Source organism: Biomphalaria glabrata, chromosome 5 (genome assembly GCF_947242115.1).
Source record: "Biomphalaria glabrata chromosome 5, xgBioGlab47.1, whole genome shotgun sequence".
Classification (NCBI taxonomy): domain Eukaryota; kingdom Metazoa; phylum Mollusca; class Gastropoda; family Planorbidae; genus Biomphalaria; species Biomphalaria glabrata.
In genome coordinates, this window is record NC_074715.1 from 42,532,150 (window position 1) to 42,554,679 (window position 22,530).

The 22,530-nt window shown below is 35.9% G+C and overlaps 1 protein-coding gene across 1 annotated transcript; it reads right to left on the reverse strand.

Moving 5' to 3' along the window:
* Positions 1 to 1,958: 1,958 nt before the first annotated feature.
* Positions 1,959 to 14,058, reverse strand: LOC106062894 (protein aveugle-like). Its single transcript, XM_013221207.2, has 6 exons — positions 13,921 to 14,058; positions 6,662 to 6,737; positions 6,094 to 6,277; positions 5,400 to 5,466; positions 5,188 to 5,264; positions 1,959 to 5,060 (listed from the first exon to the last, which is right to left on the reverse strand). The coding sequence occupies exons 2-6, from the start codon at positions 6,728 to 6,730 to the stop codon at positions 4,975 to 4,977; spliced, it is 483 nt and encodes a 160-aa protein (XP_013076661.1). The 5' UTR covers positions 6,731 to 6,737; positions 13,921 to 14,058; the 3' UTR covers positions 1,959 to 4,974.
* Between the last annotated feature and the right edge of the window lie 8,472 nt (positions 14,059 to 22,530).

A 22,530-nucleotide genomic window follows, 5' to 3' on the forward strand; every position in this document is an offset into this window, starting at 1 on the left:
TAATGTTTCATACATTCTTTCAGAAATGAAGAGAGTTAGCCTACACCCCATAGCCCAAACCCGCTTGTAGATGACAGTGGGCATAGTTTGAACTCGACAACAGACCTACTATCAAGACGATAGTCCGAAGCCCATACCACAGGGCTGAGAATCCGTGAACATGATTATTCCACAACAATTTTAATAGAAATAATAGAAAATTATATACAGAATGGCTTTTGTGGTCATGTTTAATGCACTTTGTTCCACAGTTTAAATAGCCCAGAGTTCAAACTCTACGGCTGTATTTGTTGTTCAAGTTTCGGAGCTTTGAAGATTATCCTATCCCAAACCTCCTGTAGGTCGGCGGTGGATGGCAGCGGGCTTGGTTCAGACCCGATTCGAGACCATCGAGACGACAGCCGAGAGCGCATCCCACTCGACCATCCACAATATTCCACTGCTGTGTTGCAAAGGCTAGGGCTACAACATTTTTTTTCTAAAGAACACCTAAAAGTTATTAAGATAGCGATTTGCCTTCACCACTCTTCATGCAATCTGGCGCTCCATAGCACTGTCTTTACATAACAAAATCCAAATCTGTAACACAAAGCTATGTCAAAAAAACAACTCCAGACCCTTGCCAACAATTGCCTCCGCCAGATACTGGGAATCGGGTGGGTGAGAACTTAGTAAAAAAAAATATGTAAAAATGGAGCTGGCTAGGACTCACCTTGCGAAAACCAACTATCACTTTAGGCAAGGCAGACATTTGATTGTAATTCGCAGGGAAATAAAAAAAAAAGTGGGCAGGCCCGAAAAACCCGGAAAAGGCCAGTCATCAGGAGGATAGCGGAATGATAGGCCTATATGTGAGTAGATGAAGAAAGTTGCTGGCCTAAGCTACCTATAGGGTACAAATGAATACTGCAAGTACGGCGGCTACCACTTAATCCACCAATGGAGTCCATTTATAGATGAATTAATCCTATGATTTCAGTTCAAGATAATGCAAAGTTTATAACAAATAAAAAGCCTATTAACTTTTGGTAGAAATAAACTTTAATTATGAAAATATTTATTTGTTAATGCGATTTCATATATCGTCATCAGTTTCACCGTCTTTGCTAACACTACTTCCCAGATACGTGAAATAGTCCGTATCGAGGATTCTCTCTCCTGTAGTATGAATGGTTCTCTTGTTTATTGATTTTCATAATTTCTTTCTATCGATCAGTAATCCTTTTTTTTTAACTTCTAAGAGTTTGATCAATTTGGCCTGAGAGTTTTGTGAATAGAAGAGGAAGATGTTATGGGCGAAATCCAAGCCTTTTAGATGTTGAACTATAGGGTCCACTGAAGACCATTTTTTGTTCTTGTAGACAATCTTTCTCAGTACCCAATCAATGAACAACACAAATGTTAAGGGCATCCTTGTATTAACCCATGTTTTTCCTACAAATAGATTGGTAAGCTTACAGTTATGTATTACTTGGCAGAATGAAATGAGTCAACATATATTTGAGGATGTTGGTGAACTTCAACTGAACTCCATAATAGTTCATAAGCTCCTAAATTAAGTCTCTGCCAATACTGTTGAAGGATTTCTCCGCATTAAAGTGGCTGCAGTTCTATCCTAGTAAAACAACTTTTGGTGAAACAAGAAACAAATGTTAAGTAACTATTTTCTGAAAAAGTAGCTGCTAAGTCTATGAACAGCCTTGAGCTAAATGGCAAGGAAAATTCCTGATGTTTTGTTTTAATTAAAATTGTGTTTTTACATCTCTCTGACATTTAGTTTTTGTATTTAAATATTGTCACAAAATCCATTACACTAACTTCAGTAGTCCATGATTTTTTTCCATTCTTTAGAAGACTGCTCACCCAGAACCAAATATGAAATTTAATTAAATACTTAGGCAATAAATGTTTGACTCCATATTGATGAAACTATGAATGAAAAACAATACAAAGATAGATACTGATTTAGAATAATGCATTTAATGTTCTTTTTGTGAAAATCTTGTAGACATTTAATTTCCTTAGCCAGTAATTTTTATTTTAAAATTTCTTCTCTTATCAAACAAATGTCACACTGATATACATCAAATACATAAGTTGCATCTTACGAACCACAAGCAATAAATATTTCAACTCTTTCACTTCAGATTTCCAAATTCTACAATAACCATAACAAACATAAATTTTTAAACAAAAGTAGGCACTATCATTCATAGATGAAGCAAAAACACTAGTACTATCTGGGTTCTATGATACTAGTTGATCTGTTGTTCATGATAGGTTAGGCTACATTGAAACTTTGAACACACATCCATAGAACCAGAGTTTAAAACATTTACAAGCTTCAAAATATTTATGTTGTGAAGAATTAACCTTTTGATAAACAATTGTGTATGAATAAAAAGCTTGTAAAAAAGAAATTATAAAGGGAACAGCTGATAGGAAGAAATTGTCTAGAAAAAGAAGCTATTGTCTTTGAAGATATTGTCTTTGAATCAGAAGATTAAGAACAAAATCTGTATTATAAATGAACTACATATTTTTGTTTACACCATTATTAGGAAAGTGTGTCTTGTGCTCTTTCAAAGAGTTTTACCAAAAAAAAAAAAAAAAAAAAAAAAAAAAGGAGGTGGGGGCTGTCTCCTGAGATGGTCTTTAAAAAAATGTTTCAATTGAATATTGTTATCAAATTGTTCTTTGAAGATCATTAAAAAAATGCCTTTTGCTTTAAAGTATAGGTTTCTTAACCAGTAATAAGAATAGAATGCTGCAAAGCTTTCAGCCTACTTAGAGCCCATGTAAAAACCCAAGTCTGCCAAAGAATGCTATGTGAAGAAGCAATAAATTTACATAAAAAACAACAACATTTAACTTATTGGCTATTTTTTAATATTGATTCTTTTTTTTTTCAGGTACAAGAAATAATTGTGTATAATTTCAAATTTTTTCAAAATTGAGTATGGGAGATGTACAAACTTTTGACCAGGCATACAGAGGGAATTGATTTAAGCTTTGTAAAAAAATACATAAGTAGCATAAAAGAAGAAAGAAATAACAACTATGAGCCAGTGGTAAAAGCAGCTGTATTGTTTTTAAAATGTGTCCAAAAACCTTTTAATCTGCATGAGGTGCTGGCAACTAATTAACATTTCTATCTCTTGCAGTTATTTAGCCATGCTCGTAATTGTATAATGCTAATGTAATAAGCAAAAATATATTTATATTAAAAAAAAAGAACCACACAGCCATATGATTTGACATGTTACAATGTAGACAAAGTAAACTTAGAATGCACTGCAATACTTTGATACTCTCTAGTGACATCAAGGCACAATGTATGAAGCATGATATAATTAAATCAATCATAATAAACCATACAAAATTCAAATACAGACATTTTTATTGGCCAATATAACAGTGAAGCCTGGAAGGGGCAACCAAATATTAGAAAAATTAAATAAACCAGAAGGTGAATAGACACAAATCAAGACTCTTTCATTCCTTAAACATAAAGAAAACAACTAGTAACACATTGTGAGCCCAAAACATGTTATGTGCATTGGTTATACCTTGACCTGCGCTATGCAGGGTACAGGCTAAAAATGCTCTGCTATCTACAGATACTTTGAATAAATGAGTCCATAAGCTGGCCATTTGAGAATTGGTCTACTTAGCAATATATTGAGTAAGACTAACAGGATACCAAGGACAAACACTTGAGAGAATTCATAAAATTCAATACACATCAAATGTGCACTTCATGTGTCACGTGTAAAATACTTTCAGGTACCCAGTGGTGTAGCTTTTTATTTTTGTTCAAGAAAAAGAGGGGTCTAAAATATTTAAAGATTTGTTTTTTTCCAATGTCCCAAACTTCTGCCCACAAAAGCTGATGGGATTCAATTCTACTTATGAGTCAAGGAATTATGTGGGCACACAAGTGAAGCTGTCATAATAAATAGAAAGCATTTTGATTTCCTCTTTCATCTAGTCTGCTCAAGATAATGTCAAGTTTATTCAAGAGCCATTTGTTTTAAGATTAGTCATGAGGGAAATTGAATTTTAAAAAGTGTACACATTTATTCCTATAAAACCAATATTTTGAATTTTCTAAGACTGTTTTTTAATAGTATCCATCAGCCATCAAATTTAAAAAAAAATATATAAATCTTTAATGTGGCCCAAATATTTAACTTACAGAAGCATTTTCTAAATAAAAAAAAATAACATTATTATGGTTTTATTGAAAACTAAGGTGGAACCTAACCAATATTTATTTCAACCACGAACACATAATTTATCTCACAATGTTTTTATATACAAACCTAGGATTGTTCAGCAGCTGGCGACTAACTTTGTGTAACATAAACAGTAAACCTATGCTTGGAGTGCTTTTTTTTTAAACCACCAATCAAAGAAACTCAGTTTTACTTTGATCACTGTCCTGTTGACAAGTTTCTTATCTTATCTTATATAATACAGACGTTACTTCAAAAAAGAAGATGATTACGTCCTACGCGTCATGCATTTAGTCATGCATATTAACCAATGACTTAAATTCAGCCAAGTCACTGGTTTTCCTGGCTAGCTCAGGCAACCCATTCCATGCTCTAATAGCACTAGGGAAGGAGTGTTTGTACAAATTTGTCCTAGCATATGGGGCGAGAAATGTGCCTTTATCTTTGTGTCTTTCAGAGTATTTTATTAAATTTTGTTTTTGTATTTGAAGATTATGATTCAGTGTTTTATGTATGATTGCTACTTTACTTTTGAGCCTTCTGTCCTGAAGGCTTTCTAAATTTAGTGATTTTACTAAAGGTGTTACTCTAGTCAAATGTGAATATTCGTTTGTTATGAATCTCACTGCTCTATTTTGTGTCTGTTCCAGTTTCTTAATGTTTTCCCAATGGAACTATTTGTTGAATTCTCCCAAAACAATGTTCGATAAAATACTTTCATTCTGTGACATCCAAATCACTTTGAACTAAGAAGCTTTTCTAGCTGTGACTTATCCATGGATGATTGTCTTGTCTCAGGCAACTTCAGCTCAAAACCCGAACCTGCATTTAAAAAAGAAAAACAAATTCAATAAAGATAAAGCATTGTTTTTTAAAAGCATTTTAAGTTTGGGAAAGGAGTAGCCTCAACATCAAAATATGGAAACAAATTAGTTTATGTATGTATTACCTCGCTGGTTTAGACCTCGTAAATCTGACATTTCATGTTTCAGACGAAGACGTAATATAAACTGCATTAGATCATGTCTGTTTAAAAGAAACATTGTATATTGATTAAAATTAAATCATTGACATATATTTACATGATACTTTGTTTAAAAAATCTTTAGCCTATTACCTATAAGATAAAATGTTGAGCGTAAAAAGTTTAACTTGGCTAACCTGTGAGTTGGATCTGTAATTCCTATTTTTTCAAGTTTTATGTCATTCATTCGAATTAAAGTTCTACCTGGAAAAAAATAATAAGATTCTGATTAAGCTAAATGTGTAACAAAAATAATTATAATAATACATTATCAATAATGTGCTGCCTTTAGACATCATGTGGCATAGTATTAAAAAGATGGCTAAAATAATGTTGTTTTCTTAATGCTCCCAAGTTTGGCTGATGTTTGAGTGAACTGGTGTCCAAATATAAGCATTAGGTAAAGTTATGCACAGACTTAAACTTGATATTTGAATGAGGAAGCCACTGTTGGTCACTTATCTATAAGATAGAAAACTGTCAAATTAAATCTATGCTGCTTTTAATAGGAGAGGTGTTAATTCTGAAGATGAACTAAGATATGGTTATATATAAACTGAAGGGGAAAGGAAAACAATAATAATAAAATTGAAACAATAATTTCATTAATTAAAGGATGCTAGCCAGTAGTTCTTATAGTAATCCTAATCAATATAATATCAGGGTCATGCATTATAGATTTAAAAGAACCCTAAAGCATTATTTTCCTCATGTGAAATTTCATTTTTTCAGTCTGGGCTTAACCCTAAACACCAGATAGTCTACGTGAGCAGCTCACAATGTTCCTTAACTCTTCCTCCCACCTCATGTAACAACAAAGTCAACACATACCTGTGACTTCATGTTCATTGAATATTTCTTTGTACATTTCAAAGTAATCCCGTGCATGTTTCTTCAACCATTTATTCACATCTGCAATGGTCCAGAAGTAGAGTGGCTTGGTTTTTCCCTTCATCCCTCGTTTCACAGTCAGGCCATCTTTAGTCGGCCGAGCTTCTAAAGTTGCTCCGGCAAGCTGATATCATCAAATCAGAATGAAAAAAAACAACAACAAGGAGATTCGGTATAGTAGTGTAGAGTATTGCAAATGAAATGTATAATTCAATTAACATATGAAATTAATAAAGGCATATTTAACAGGTTAATTAAAACTGAAGATTTCAATAATTCCATGTATTAGCGCATAGACAAAGTCAATTTTATTCCAGTTAATTGCATTAACAATGCATATATTCATATAGCCATGTTAATCACAGAGCTTGTTTAGCGGCAATGCAATATAGTTGAATTAGTGATTCATAATGGTAATAAATATATATTAAAAAAATAATTAAAGTTAATGACTAAAAATGCACATTTGATTAATAAAAAGAAAAAAATTTTTTTAAAGACTACAAACTTGTGGTTCAGTCAGACGTTCCGTAGCTATCCTATCTTTTCTCATTTCTACATGATCTGATGAGTCCATTTTAAGACTAAGAAAAGAAATTGAAATGTTAGAACAATGTAAAAATCCTAATTAGTCATTATATTATAATTTGATAACACTATTCATTCAGTTTGATTCAATAAACAAAAAAACATTTAAAACAAGATTACAAAGAGAGTTTGTGTTACACAAACTCAGAGGCTGCCCCCGTCGAAGTCGGATCCCTGTCAGATCTGCATATTCGCAAATAATATTCAAGAGGTGATTTAATTTTGATGTAAAATGTTTTACATGTTTCGGATGTTCCTTCAGAGTTGAAGATAATTACTTCCTAGTCCACCTCCCGCAGGACGACGGGGGATGGGAGCGGGCAGGGTTTGAACCCTGGACCATCCATAAATCTGAACGACAGTCCAGCGCGCAAACCGCACGACCAGGCAGCCATCCGATGGTCAAAAGTAATAATGTTTCAAAGATTCATTTGCCGTAAATTTAAATTTAAATTAAATAAATAGTAGATTAGTTTTAGTATTGTTATGACTCTACATTGCGCACTGTCATTTGGCGCGACATTGTGTACCAGAGGACACGATAGAGAACAGAGGAAGTAAAGATGGCCGATGATTAGAGATGAAAACGACGCTTGTGATGTGATTAGTGTAATTCTAGATCTAGTTTCCTATTTGGTTATTAAACATTCTATTTTGTTAATTCATAATCCTTTCGTTGAGGTTATTTGGCTAAGTTATAGCAATTGGTGTCAGATAGTGGGATCCTCAACGAAAGGGGAGAAGATGGTCTAGATCTATGTATGGGACATTGAACGAGTCCATTTTCGGGTAAATCAACATAAGTTTTGATTTTAGTTGATCAACGTTTTAATACTAGATGGCGTCTAAGAAAACACTTAGTCAACTGTCATTACAGGAACTTAGGCAGGAACTCAGAGGTAGAGAGCTGAAGGTGAGCGGCAACAAGGAGGCACTTATGGAGCGTCTTAGGCAAAGCATGATAGAGGAAGAACAGGACCCGGAGACCTATGAGTTTGAAATAGAACCGACTATGATGGAACTTTGGAACATGATGCAAGAACAAGGCAAAACAAATACTGACATAGGGAACTCGATGAAAGAAGACATGAAATCATTAAAGGATGAACTTAAAAAAGAAATGGGTAATGAACTGGGCTCTATAAAATCATTTGTGACCGAATTGAAAAATGGCATAGACAGTTTCAAACAACAATTAAGAAATGAGGTCGCTGAATTAAGGTCCCAAATGGTGGGAGATGTTGATTCTAAAATTCAACAATTACGAAATGAAATGAAGGCGGAGCTGGAAAAGAAACAAGATGTGGGAGCCACTGTGACTGAAATGACGGGGAAGATTAAACCACCGGTGTTTGACGGCTCTGTGTCTTGGTCGGCGTATCGATTACAATTCGAGGCGGCGGCGCAAGTCAACAGATGGGTTACCAAGGCAGATAGGGCAACTGGTCTCATGTTGGCACTCAGAGGCAAGGCAGCCGAATTGTTACAGACTATGACGGATCGGACAGACTACGATGCCATGGTCAAAACAATGGAACTACGATACGGCAATGAACACCTGCAGGAAGTTTTCAGGATGCAATTAAAGAATCGACAACAGAAAAACGGAGAGACATTACAGGAATTAGCAGCAGACGTGGAACGTCTCGCCCGTCTTGCCTACCCATCGGCAACACAGGAACTTCTGGATGTTCTGGTCACAGATGCTTTCATAGATGGAGTGCGAGATTCGGAACTTAAGAAAGCCATCCGAATAAGCGGAAAACAGAAAATCAACGAAGCCCTCATCTATGCCCTGTCCTACGAGGCGGCCGAAATTTCAGCGAGGAGCATACACTATTGTCGGACGTTAAATGTGGCGGAAGAGGAGGATCTGCCGAGGCGGATTCGAAGAATGGTGGAAAAGGCTGTAAATGAACGGGAACATTATCAGACCTCAAGGCGTAGTAAAAAGACTTTTCGTTGTTGGAATTGTAACACTCCAGGTCATTTACGGAGGAATTGTAACATGTTGTTCCAAGGCCAAGGCTGTACATCGGAACGTCAACCGCTACGATTCTACGGGCTTAGGGAGCAAGAACGGGCAGCCCAGGAAATCGAAACCCCGAGAATAAAGACTCCTTTCAGAGTGTTAGAACAAAGCAGAACCTTGAGAGTGCAGGGAAAGATTGGCGCTGGTTCTTATAGGTTCCTCTTGGACACAGGGGCTACGCGGTCGATAGTTGGACCCAGTCTGATTGGTGATCGGGAAATAATACGAGTGAATGGCTCTACTCTTGAAACGGCAGGTGGCGAACTGTTACCTATATTAGGACAGGTACGGCTTAATTTTGAAATAGGAAGTCAACCATTTAGTCATGATTTTCTGATCGCCAATGTTGTCGACGATTGCATCCTGGGTCTGGATTTTATGCAGGAATTCGGTTTATCTCTAAACATTGGAAGTGGAACTTTACAATATGGACACATAGAGTTCCCATTGCTTGATGATGGTGTGGAAGGCATTCAGGTGAAACGAATCGAACATACGACCATACCAAAATGGTCTAATCTGTCAGTAAACAGGTATCATAAAAGGGACAAACTGAAGTGGATCGAACTGGAAGGCCAGCTACATCCTAGAAGAGCGGAGATTGAAACATCAACCAATCACTGTTGTGGCTATACGGGTAGTTACAAGGAAAGTGTTGGTGGTGGCAGCGCCGTCGATGATCATAATGACACATCAGATGCGTCTAGCTTTCAAGATAAAGAAAGTGGTAACCTTTTCAACGATAAGCACGGACCCGAAAAGAAAACGCTAGATGAAGAAACTAGAAGAGTGACCTACAGGCAGAGTGAAACTATTGTTTTCGATGCCCTTGATAGTGCTTCAATGGGCATGACCAAATCAGACAACGTTGGGTCTGTGTCCAATACTCCTGTTTGGCTACCAGTACTAACTGCAGACAGAAATTTAATAAGAACTGTACGGGCGGCACCTCGAATGAACAATGCAAATACCAGAAAAACCATCAACAGGTCTGGACTTGACAAACGTGTGTACGTCTGCCTTCACAAAGCAGAGTAAAAGATGAATCGATTTCAGCGGAAACTGGACACTGATAATGTGGTTAATGGACATGTGTAGACAGGCCTACCTTCTGGAGATGGCTTGAAATGACAGTGTGTTTATGACCTGGCCTCCAGTGGGACTATAACTTTCTTGCCAGAACTTCATCTGCACTGACAATTCTTCAGCCCTAGCGAAAATCAGGTCATGTTCGGGACGAACATAACTAAGGAGGGGGCAGTGTTATGACTCTACATTGCGCACTGTCATTTGGCGCGACATTGTGTACCAGAGGACACGATAGAGAACAGAGGAAGTAAAGATGGCCGATGATTAGAGATGAAAACGACGCTTGTGATGTGATTAGTGTAATTCTAGATCTAGTTTCCTATTTGGTTATTAAACATTCTATTTTGTTAATTCATAATCCTTTCGTTGAGGTTATTTGGCTAAGTTATAGCAGTATATTAAAACATTACAATATTGATAAAAACGTTTGGAAATGAAAATCTACACTTTTTTTTACACTTTAAGTTTAGAAATTGAAATTCTACATCTTAATCTAGTCTATTTTAGTCTAAACTAGATCTAGAAATTCTAGATCTAGACTCTAAAATAATTTTAATTAGAATATAAATCCAGATCTAGATATACTGTAATAAAAATCTAGATCTAGTTTAAAAAATCTAGATTAGATCTAAATCAAGATATCATTCCTTTTTTAAACGCGAGTCACATAATGAGGCTTAATAAACATTACTATACCGAGTTCTTTTTTCATTTCATTTGAAGAATTAATTCCATATAACGTCAGAGGGGAAAAAAAACACTAAAAATCGCCTTCATCGATACGAGCCATTTATCGAGTGTTCATTGACTTTGGTGCACCGAGTGCGTTCTTTAAGCATTTCAATTAAAGAATTCATTCCATATGACGTCAAAGGAAAAAAAAAACACTACGTCACACGGCCTAGCTAGAATAAAAATCACCTTCATCATTACGAGCCATTTATCGAGTGTTCATAGACATTGGTGCACCGAGTGCGTTCTTTTAGCATTTCATTTAAAGAATTCATTCCATATGACGTCAAAGGAAAAAAAAAACACTACGTCACACGGCTTAGTTAGACTAAAATATGTTTTCATTAATACAAGCAATTTTTCGAGTGTTCATAGACATTGGTACACCGAGTGCGTTCTTTTAACATTACATTTAAAGAGTCATTCATATGACGTCAAAGAAAAAAAATTCCATTACCTCACAATAGGCTAGTACCGGTACCATAAAAAAAATGTCTTTATTTACACGAGATATTTAACGAGGGTTCATAGACATTGGTGCACTGAGTTCTAATAGAATTTATTTAAAAAGGATCAAAGCCGCATTGTTTTTGCGTTTTGTCTGTCAGTCGGTCTGTCCGTCATCTTGATATAAAAAAAAAACAACAACTAAAAGTTATTAAAAATTGATTAACCTTTATTCTACGTTTCAAAACATCGCAATAATTTTTAGGTATGAACACAATTGAAAAGTTTATATAATAAATTGTTCCAGATGTTTGTATAAATAGTAAAAGAAAAAGAGAATTTCAGATAAATGAAATACCGTTAATTAAATTTTTTGGATGGTCTCATATATTAGATGTACTACAGCCATGTGGAGAGATTTTCATACCTTACTTTGGATTCTGTTTTCCTTAAAAATCGGAACATAATATTAACGATAATTAGATTTTTTAATGTTTTAGGTAGAAAGTTAAATGTACTGTAAGAGAGTAGTGAGTTAAAATATTTTTCATAAAAATCCGTAAAAACATTATTTCGTAAATGAGAAGATTATTTGTTTATTAATTAGAAGAGGGAGTTCAAACAATTATTTGGCGTTAGTAGATTTTTAAATAAATTCTGAAATTTCTGGCGACAATTTGTAAGAAACAAAATCCGGAACTTTCTTTATCGATTACAAAACTTCTATGTTATGTTTTAGCAAGAAAATTAAATGTCTAAAAAGTAATTTTCAGTGATCAATTCTAGTAAATTACTTTTTTTTAAAGCCCTGAACAACATATTGTCGATATTTTAAAAATTTGTTTAAAGTTGAAAATACGGAACAATTTGATATTGATAACCAAATTATAGTGACGCATTGTCAAATAATATAAGTGTAATATTAGTAAATTATGCGATTTCAAACAATCATTAGGCATAATTCATGTTTTATAAAACAATATCCGGAACATTTTTACAATTAATGAAATATAAGTCAGTATAGAGATTTTGATTTAGCATTAATATGCTATTTACATAAAAAACGGAACAACATATTATTGATAATGTGTTTTTGCAACGTTTAAGCATGGAAATTGAATGTAATATAAATTAGAAGAGCAAACAAACATTTGTTGGGGTTGATTAGTTTTGCACAAAAAAATCCGGAACAATCAATTTTTAGATACTTAAAACTATTGAGATGTTACGGGAGGAACATTAATGTGTAAATCAGATTTTCAATAGCTTTTAGAGTTCTAGTTTTTTTAATCTAATCGTGACGGACAGACCGACCAACAGACAAAACGCACAAAAATAATCTTCTTTTATTCGGATGGGGGCACTAATCAAAAAATAAATAAAATCTGATTTTTTAAAAAAGTTTAAGGAATTGGTTTAGCACCTGGTCATGTAGCGACGTTACGCTACTGCACGAAAATCGCTGCATAAAAAGTCCATTAAAAAAATGTGCGTGATATTTACATACAAAATGCATTATTAGCCTTTATAAACAAACAGAAATGTTTTCTTTTAATTTTAGCAGCTAGTTGACCAGAAAAAAACATCATTAACTATTATTTATATTTGTTGTAAACATTTCCTGTACATTTTTAAAATATATTTGACTTAGTGATAGTGAAAATACACAAAAATTGTCCATCTTTGTTAGCATATTGTAACATTGCCTCCCTTACATTTACGTAATTGTTTTAGAATTGGTGTATTTTTATGAAAAAATCGCTTGCGCATAATTAATTTTATAAATTAAACGGTTTGCTTTTAGAAAACCAAAAGTAGCCGTTGCACCTAAACTTTTCAAGCCGCATTTAATATTTTTCATATCTCTTCTAGTTTTCGAGATCTGAGTGTGACAGACGGACATTTTGCACAAACCTAATAGCGGCTTTTTCCCCTTACGGGGGCCGCTAAAAAAACAAGAAAACTCATTTTTTTAGCTAATTTAGCTTGATTATCAGCCACTACATTTGGTAGAACACATAAAATTTGTGCCACAAGGGCATTGAAAACACCAGTGTAGAGAATGTCCTATAGATCCTCTTTGAAATAAAGCAGAGGTGCTATGGCTAAAGCACTTGTCTTTCAAACCAGGGTCCCGGGTTCAAATCCTTTCTTAAGAAGACTGGGAGTTTTAATTTTGGGATCTTTGGGAGCCACTGAGTCCACCCAGCTCTAATGGGTACCTGACATTAGTTGGGGAAAAATAAAGGGGAATGGTCGTTGAGTTGGCCACATGACACCCCTCATTAACTGTAGGCCAAATAAACAGATGACCTTTATATTGTCTGCCCTATAGACCACAAGGCACAAGGGGAACTTAAACTACTTTGAAATAAAACACTGGTGGTAGTAACATTCACATTGATTGCATATTGTATGCAATCACAGCATCAATAACCATGATGATCATGATCTCTCCATCCAGGCAGTGGCTGATTTAACATCATACAAAAGTGCAATGGGAATACACTGAATAAAGACCGACTTGACACCAGATAATGAGATATTATATTAATATAGGCCTAGGGGATAGTTTTAGTTACAGTTTAATTAAAGTATAATAATATACTATACTCAGTATACTGTCTATAGTACTATAGTAGACTATCTATCTAGTTATATAATTATAGTATAGTAGTATAGTTAAGTATATCTTAGTCTTACTCAACTTACTAGTCTTAGTATAGATAATCATTATCATAATAATAATAGTAACAATTAAATAAAATAGTTTATTATTATATTAATATAGAACTAGGGAAGAAGTATTTGTCCTAGATCACTAGATCTAGTAGATTTTAATTAAATTTTCTAATTCCAGATCGAGATTGTAGACTTACATAAGTTTAGGCTATGTAGATTCTATTTCTATGAATTATAAAAAGCAATATCAATAGGTTGTAAACCACAAAGATGTAAACATTGCATCCATGTTTTTAGAAAAATCTGAGAAGTCGGAAATCGATTTCTAATGTAAAGTGATCCAAATGTTAGTCCCAGCAGTACAAAATCTATATAAGCTCTATAAAATATATATTTCTAGGAAAGGCCCATCAGCGAAATGGCATATGAAGCGAACACCTCCCCGTAATTTTTATCCATTCTTATTTATTTCAAAAGTAACTGCAGAACTAATAAAATGGTATTACAAAGAGTCTATTTTTCTACATTTCCCACATAGTCACTTTCGTTTTCCCTCATAAAATAAAGCATAGCTGAAGGTCAAAGTTGACATGCATGGAAATTTCATTCTCAAAACGTTTCCGGATAAACGAGAATAGGTCCGAACTTAAGGCGATTTTAAAGCACCAATGGACATCGGCCGAAAAAAAATCGCCTATTATGCTTCTAAATTGATGAGGAAATAGTTAGCTAGAATAGCTAAGGCTATTCATTCCGTTGAAAAAAAAATATTATGGGGTGTTCGCTCAAAATGACCTTTTTAACTGAAAACCTATTCAGCGAAACCCCTATTATAAGCTAAAAAAGCCATTAAAAATAATTTAGTTACTGAGTTAATCTGTTTTTTTTTTGTCTTATCTAATGTTATTGTTTGTAAACTGAAATATTAAAATAATAGGCCTATTTTTATCCTTAACCCAATGTCTTCGATTTCGAAGATTAAGGATAAGTGCAGTAGCCTACATGTTTCACATGTCTACGCCCAGTTGTGACCAGCATATTTTCCCGCATTTTATTTCCGTCTAAAATGTTTGACTCACACCTCTCTCTCCAACAGTCATATGCTGGCAGTTACTTTCCTCTATGCCAGTGAGGGTGAAATGACGCATCATTTGAAACAGCGCTTAGGCCTATACGGTTTATACGGGGGGGGGGGGAACCTCTGTTTTGCCGTCCTCCTTTTTTTGTAACTGGCTGGTTAACCTCTTGTTACTAATTAATGATATCAATATGTGTATAGGTGTTTAAAAGAAGATCAGAATTCATTTTCACTGGGTTCCCCCAACATTAGGATTAGGATTTCCAAGAGTTTTCCAGGAGAAAATATTCGATTTCAGGAGCAGAAAAAAAACGCTAAATATATATTTAGTCATAAATATAAGAATTACCATATAATATACATGTATAAAATTACAAGATCTCTCTTGAGCCGTTCGTCTCCATGCCCGAAACCCAAGTTGTTGAAGATCTACCTCCCATACATCATCAATCCATCGCATTCGGGATCTGCCTTTGGGTCAATCAGCGAGCGCGCGTGTGTGTGTGTGTGGGGGGGGTCGAGTTGATGTTGATTAAATTAAGTGCACTGAACATGTGTTCTTAAAAAAATAGTCACAGTAACGAGAGTTTATGAAATGGGGAGTAAAATGACGTGGACTAGCCTAGAGGGAGGAGGCGAGATAGAATTTTGTAGTTTCTTTCTTTCTCTAAAAGAAAAATATTTGATCGCAAGTTTCGTAGGCTATATATACATCAGTTCCAAGCAGAGAAAGGAGATGTGGAGCACGAGAAAAGTGAAAACAAATTTAGGCCTAATGTCACAAGGAGGACAATAGTTATAATGTTTCATGGAAGAAGTTAGATGGTAGAACTAATTGAAGCATAATTTCCTATATTTTAACATGCTATTTCGCTATTTTTTACGGCCTTTCGCTCATTATGACTCCCGCGAAAATTGCGTTCGCTGATTAGGTCCGACCCCTACCGCAAGTTGACTTGAATTATAAATTTAATAGCTGATATGGAAAAAAGATTCAAATTTAGTTTTATCGCCCAATAGCTGAGGAGTCCGCAGATGTTTTCATTTTTTAAATAAGTTTAACCATTGCGGAGTTATAAATTCTAAACTAAAAACTGGCACAAAAGCGTTCGCCATTGGTCCTTTCCCATACATAGATCTGTATAAAATAATATATTTCGATTCCAGTAAATGTTTTGCAAATTGTCCTGAAGATAACATCTATTTAGATTCAAGCATCATTCATTCTTCACCGCCTTCACCTATCCATTGAGCTGTTGGACCGTTGGGGCACCACAGAGGATCTGTTGACCGCCTAGCTTTCTCCATTTCTCTCTGCATTATGCCTTGGATAGAATCGCTTTCAACGTCAGGCCCGTTCATTCTTTTATGTTGTCCTCCCATCGCTTTCTCTGCCTGTCTCTCTTTTTTTTTTTAATGGTATTGTTCCCGGAAGGAAGGTCTTGGCGAGTCATGAGGACCTTAATTGTGATATGGCCACAGAGTTTTATTTTGCGTTTGTTTGACAGTAGTTATCAGTTCATCGTGGGGTCCAATCGCTGAATTAATCCTGTTTCTAATCTCTTTGTTTGTGATGCGGTCTTTGTATGTGCAATGATACTTAGAATCTTCCTTAGCATCTCAGCTCCATTATTATCATCATCATCTCTAGTTCTGCAGTCACAAGCAAGCAATGGTTTTATTGTAATGAATAATAAGGTTTGTTTTCAAGTCCGAAGATTAATGAGGAATGCAGTATTTCCCGTGCCCACGCAGTTAGCTGTGACCTACATATTTTACCACATTTAGCGCAGGCATAACCATTGTCTGCCGGTGGTCGATGAAGATTCTCTTTTCGCCATCTGCGTCTTTCCTCGGCAGCGGATGTTCTTTTGGTCTCAAATTTGTATCCTGCGGCCTTTGCGAGTGACCTCCAGCTGTCTCGTTCTGAGTCCGCATGCAACCAGGTGCTCTCTTCTATGTCAGCTAAGCCAATTTTAGCCTAAGCGTTTCTGTGGGACACCTCTGTTTACATCGACCACCTTTTAAACTTTTAGCTCACCAAAAAAGACTAATTGATAGTAACGAATATGTTATGGTTAAATCATCAGAGCTTAATTATATGGCATTTATACTCATGGTTCAAACAGCTTAAATGCATGTAATGTTATCAGGAATTAAAAAAGAGAGGCAATAAAACCGGTCTATTTATTAATTCGGTTAGCTCCCTTTACTTAGCCGCCTTGAAGATCACGACAAATTATTAACAGATAATACGTGAACCGATTGCCGCGTAAACCATTTTTTTTTCGTGAGCCAAGTAGGCCTATATTGATAAAGAAGTTGTCGTCAAGCCATTTATCTGGTGAACCATTTGTCTGGTGAACAATTTGTCGTGTGAACCATTTGTCTGGTGAACCATTTGTCTGGTAAACACATTTTCGTGTGAACCATTTGTCTGGTGAACCATTTGTCGGGTGAAAACATTTTCGTGTGAACCATTTGTCTGGTAAACACATTTTCATGTGAACCATTTGTCTGGTAAACACATTTTCGTGTGAACCATTTGTCTGGTAAACACATTTTCGTGTGAACCATTTGTCTGGTAAACACATTTTCGTGTGAACCATTAGTCTGGTGAACCATTTGTCTGGTAAACACATTTTCGTGTGAACCATTTGTCTGGTAAACACATTTTCGTGTGAACCATTTGTCTGGTAAACACATTTTCGTGTGAACCATTTGTCTGGTAAACACATTTTCGTGTGAACCATTTGTTTGGTGAACACATTTTCGTGTGAACCATTTGTTTGGTGAACACATTTTCGTGTGAACCATTTGTTTGGTAAACACATTTTCGTGTGAACCATTTGTTTGGTGAACACATTTTCGTGTGAACCATTTGTCTGGTGAACCATTTGTCTGGTAAACACATTTTCGTGTGAACCATTTGTCTGGTGAACCATTTGTCGGGTGAACACATTTTCGTGTGAACCATTTGTCTGGTGAACACATTTTCGTGTGAACCATTTGTTTGGTGAACACATTTTCGTGTGAACCATTTGTTTGGTGAACACATTTTCGTGTGAACCATTTGTCTGGTGAACCATTAGTCTGGTAAACACATTTTCGTGTGAACCATTTGTCTGGTGAACCATTTGTCGGGTAAACACATTTTCGTGTGAACCATTTGTCTGGTGAACCATTTGTCGGGTGAAAACATTTTCGTGTGAACCATTTGTCTGGTAAACACATTTTCGTGTGAACCATTTGTCTGGTAAACACATTTTCGTGTGAACCATTTGTCTGGTGAACCACTTGTCTGGTAAACACATTTTCGTGTGAACCATTTGTTTGGTGAACACATTTTCGTGTGAACCATTTGTCTGGTGAACCATTTGTCTGGTGAACCATTTGTTGGGTGAACAAATTTTTGTGTGAGCCATTTGTCAGGTGAACTGATTTTCGTGAATGAATAGTTGTTGAATCAATTGTCCTTAAACTACTTTTCGTGAAGTCGCAGCCAAATTTTATTTTTCAGACATTATAACGATTAGGCCTATAACCTTTCATCTGATGAGTGTGTGGTGTGTGTGTGTGTGTGTTTTTGAGGGCTTGGGTAATTGGAATAACTTGGTGCTGGTAAGCTGCCTCTCTCTCTCTCTCACCTTCAGTTGTAGATCCAAGGAAATAATATATTTGGTAACTTTACGCTCAATGGCTTATACATTTAGATTGAATTATAGTACCCCTCATTGCTTCATATCGTTTTCTCATCTTTGCCTCTCTGACTGTATGTTCTGTTTGTAGGCCTTTGTAAAAAGAAAGAAAACCAGATATTTAAAAAATCAAAATGTTAAAAAAAAGAGCTTAACTGCGAATAGTTTAAATATGAAAATACTCTAAGCCAGTGTTTCCCAAACTTTTTCCTTAACGGAACATTTCGCACATTCTGAGTATTTATTTAGTGGAACACTTTGCTTATTTTTTAGAGAGATTAATTCACGCGATGGCCTTCTAGTTATTTAGTCCAGTAGCTCCGCGGAACACAATTTGGGAATCACTGTTGTAAGCAAAAATTAATTGCGATTGTAGCTTATTGTCTACACCATATACGTGCACAAAGAGGACTCTAAAACACAATGTGCAAATATCTATCATGTGATAATCTCCCTCCCCCCAAAACTTTCCCATTTTCCCTCCGCATACTAGAATATCAGGTTACACAGCTCCAAGAACGCAAGTTCATGACCTTGAGATTTCAGAACTGTCGCTCTTCGTTGCCAAGGAAACCGCGTGATGATATGAGGAAATCATTATCTGTGCTCACCTCTGGCTTTTCGTCCACGGAACGGACCACTGGACATAAAGTGTCCAACACACGTTTGCCAATAACTTGCCTACAAATCAAGCGTGCGTGTCTGCACGAATGTTGAGCCAGATTTCCAATAACGTTACCAGAGATTTTTCTTTTCGTTTCTTTTTTTTGTTCATGACGGGCGATTTTTAGACCAGCAATACACATGGGGCAACAAGGCACGCCTGAAATGATTTTTTGTTAATACTTTCCTTCCTATGATTGACGATTCTCGGACAATGAGAATGCTACATGAAGGTCTAACTCTAAAATGTCTCGTCTAGATATACACTTGGCCTACAAGGAGTTAGATCTCTTTGCATGAAACGATATAGCTTTGACTTTTAAACAAATTTTGACGACCATAACAATGTACTTCTTTCACTTGACTACCAAGCAGAAAAGCGAAAGTAGGCTGCTCCGCTGCAGGGGGAAGAGGAAACCGTGCCTCATATTCTGTTTGACTGCCCAGACTTGCTGATCTCCGTCTCGACAGGTCTGGGAAACCCAAAATTCTCGACCTGTATGGCGACATTTATGCACTACGCAAGACAGCAGGGTTTCTGTTCAGGGCTTTTGCAAGAGAGGATTTAAGCCTCTCAAGCCCTCACTCTAATGGAGTTTGATGATGATGATGATGATGATGATGATGATATTTCTAAGCTCCAATGCCTTGCCTTGCTAAGACTATAGAAAAAAGAAATATAAAAAATATTTTTTTGAAAACAAAGTTTATCCGGGGGGGGGGGGAGGGGGGGAAGAACGGAAACAAATCGCCATATCTGTCAATGCTGTAAGGTTTAGCTCCCCCTTTATGCTTAAAAATTATTTACCACTAATTGATTAACTACTTGGTAAATTTTTGGATTGATGCATTGTGAATGAATAATGTTTCAAAAGTTCAACTTGATCCGAGAATACGAAGTGGGAGAAAAACGTGTGAAAGAGTCCTCCCAGACAGACAGACAGACAGACTGACTGAGTGAGTTAATATAAACTTAGTAACTATAGTTTTCCCTCCAGTATTTCCTGCAACTGAGTTGGTGCCAAATGTATTGCCGAGGATTCCTTTGGATCGTACCATCAAGGTCAAAAGAAGGACCATGATCATCTTATACAATCCATGATCCCTTCAACTAAGATCTGAAAATGTCTCCCAAGACTGAATAATGTATATTATTATGTAGCTCATTACAACACGAAACCTGTTTTTTTTTTTGTTCACAGATCAGTTCATTGCAAACAGCAAGGGGAAGAAACTTGTAGAGATTAAAGACAAAAATCTAACAATGTCGAGTAGGCCCACGATTCAAATAGGCATTCACTAATTTTGGAACATTTTCCAATTTAATATTGAAAAGATAAATAAAAGAAAAGATAAATAAAATCTTTGTTACACTTACAGTTATAATTATATGCTATCAAATTATATGCTATCAGATTAATTATTACCCAGTTATTCCATCGTTGCCTTTGTGTTTAAAGAGTGAATATTTCTAACCTCCTCATGGTATTTCTATTATTTTCCTATACTGACTATTCAAATTTACTGCTTCGGTTGCTTTCTGGTGCACCGCGTGTTTCCATGGCGAGGTGAGTAAGTTCCTAATACTATTACTTCTCTGCGCTTCGTCAGACACTTTGCACACATAAAGAGCAACTAGATGAGCAAACAAACACAGTGTCTTAGAGGAACCAAAGTTTTAGACCAGAAATATAAGGAGAGAATATTGTACATAAAGTGTAGACTTAAGTTGAAGACGAGTAAAGACAGAAGTGAAGACAGAAGTGAAGACAGAAGTATGGATTCATACTGTTTCGAGAGAAAGTCTTCACTGGTGCTGGAAGCTATTGCGGAAGAAAAAATGTTTCGATGAAGATGTCAAGGAACTTTTCCAAGAAGTTGTTTGAAAATGTGTAATAGGGAAATCTTAAAAATTTCCCCGAGAAGTTCTTTTAAAAGATGTTCCTGAAAAGTACGAAAACTGCCATAGTGTAATTGTTAATAAAATTTCAATCATTGAGAACTTTTTCTTTCAGTCAATTTTCAACGACTTTCCTTTATTGACATATATATCGAGTTAGGAAAACCCAATAACGCATAGAGATCTATATATTTAAAAAATTATAACACAATGACTTTGTAAACAATGTCGAAATAACTAAACAATCGAACATGATGTAGAAAGGGCTGAGGAGCTGAAAACTGGTGACCAATACCCCCGAGGCTCCAACTCCCTTGTCTCAACGAAACTCTTCGGTGGAAACATCCAGTAGTAGAACTAGGTAGGCAAATAACGGCTAGTGTACCTCCGCCGGCGTACCTTGGGTGAGCAGTTTTTTTTTAAATCTCACTCGGAATGAGAATGGAACAAAGAAGCATCAACCCAGTCCAACAAGTCCGCCACGCCGTTCCACCACGGAAATGTCCTCGGAGGCAATAGGGGTGGTGATTCTTACACGGTATGTGGCGGTTATAAAACAGGAATACCAAGAAATTCCCAGTAGTTAGCGCTGCTTTTGGCCGCAAATAGCGAGCGAGCCCGTCACCGGAACCCGGTGCCCTACGTGTAAAAGGTACGACCCAACTCTGTAATGACCACAGCCATTGTGGAACCTCAGAAAGGACTTGGGGTGAAAAGCTCCCGATCCTCGCCTGGCCGTTGGATAAAATTATTTCTAACGGCAACTCGGGATAACGTTGACCTCAAACAACAGACACTTGGGCAAGAGAGAGACTTAGAAATAGATCCGTTGAATGAAAACGTTTGTAAATATGTCTGTACTTGTGCTAACATTGGTGTATAAAAAGTTAAAATAAACTGGCAACGTTGTGGAGGAGACATTAACCGTAGTACTTGATATTTGTTTGTAGTGAGGGAGACAACTCCATTGCATCCTCACATAATAAAGTCTAAAATATGTGCTAGGACAAATGTTTACAAATACTCCTTCTTCCCTAGTGCTATTAGAGCATGGAATGGGTTGCCTGGGCTAGCCAGGAAAACCAGTGACTTGGCAGAATTTAACTCATTGGTTAATATGCATGACTAAATGCATGACGCGTAGGACGTAATCATCTTCTTTTTTGAAGTAACGTCTGTATTATATAAGATAAGATAAGATAGAACTACAAGTCAACAATGTGTAGTTGAAAGCTATATCTACCAAATACTTTGAAACATTCCTCCTCTTTTGCATTATGTTTTTTTTTTTTTTGAAAGAAACATCGACACATTTATTTGTTTTTGTTGTTTCTGTGTAGCTCTATATCTGTATGCGTCTACATTTGTATGCGTCAATGTCTACTTCTCCCTGTGTCTGTGTGTATGCCCCACATCTGCATTCGTGTATGTGTTTGTGTATGTATTTGTTTGTGTGTGTGTGTATTCG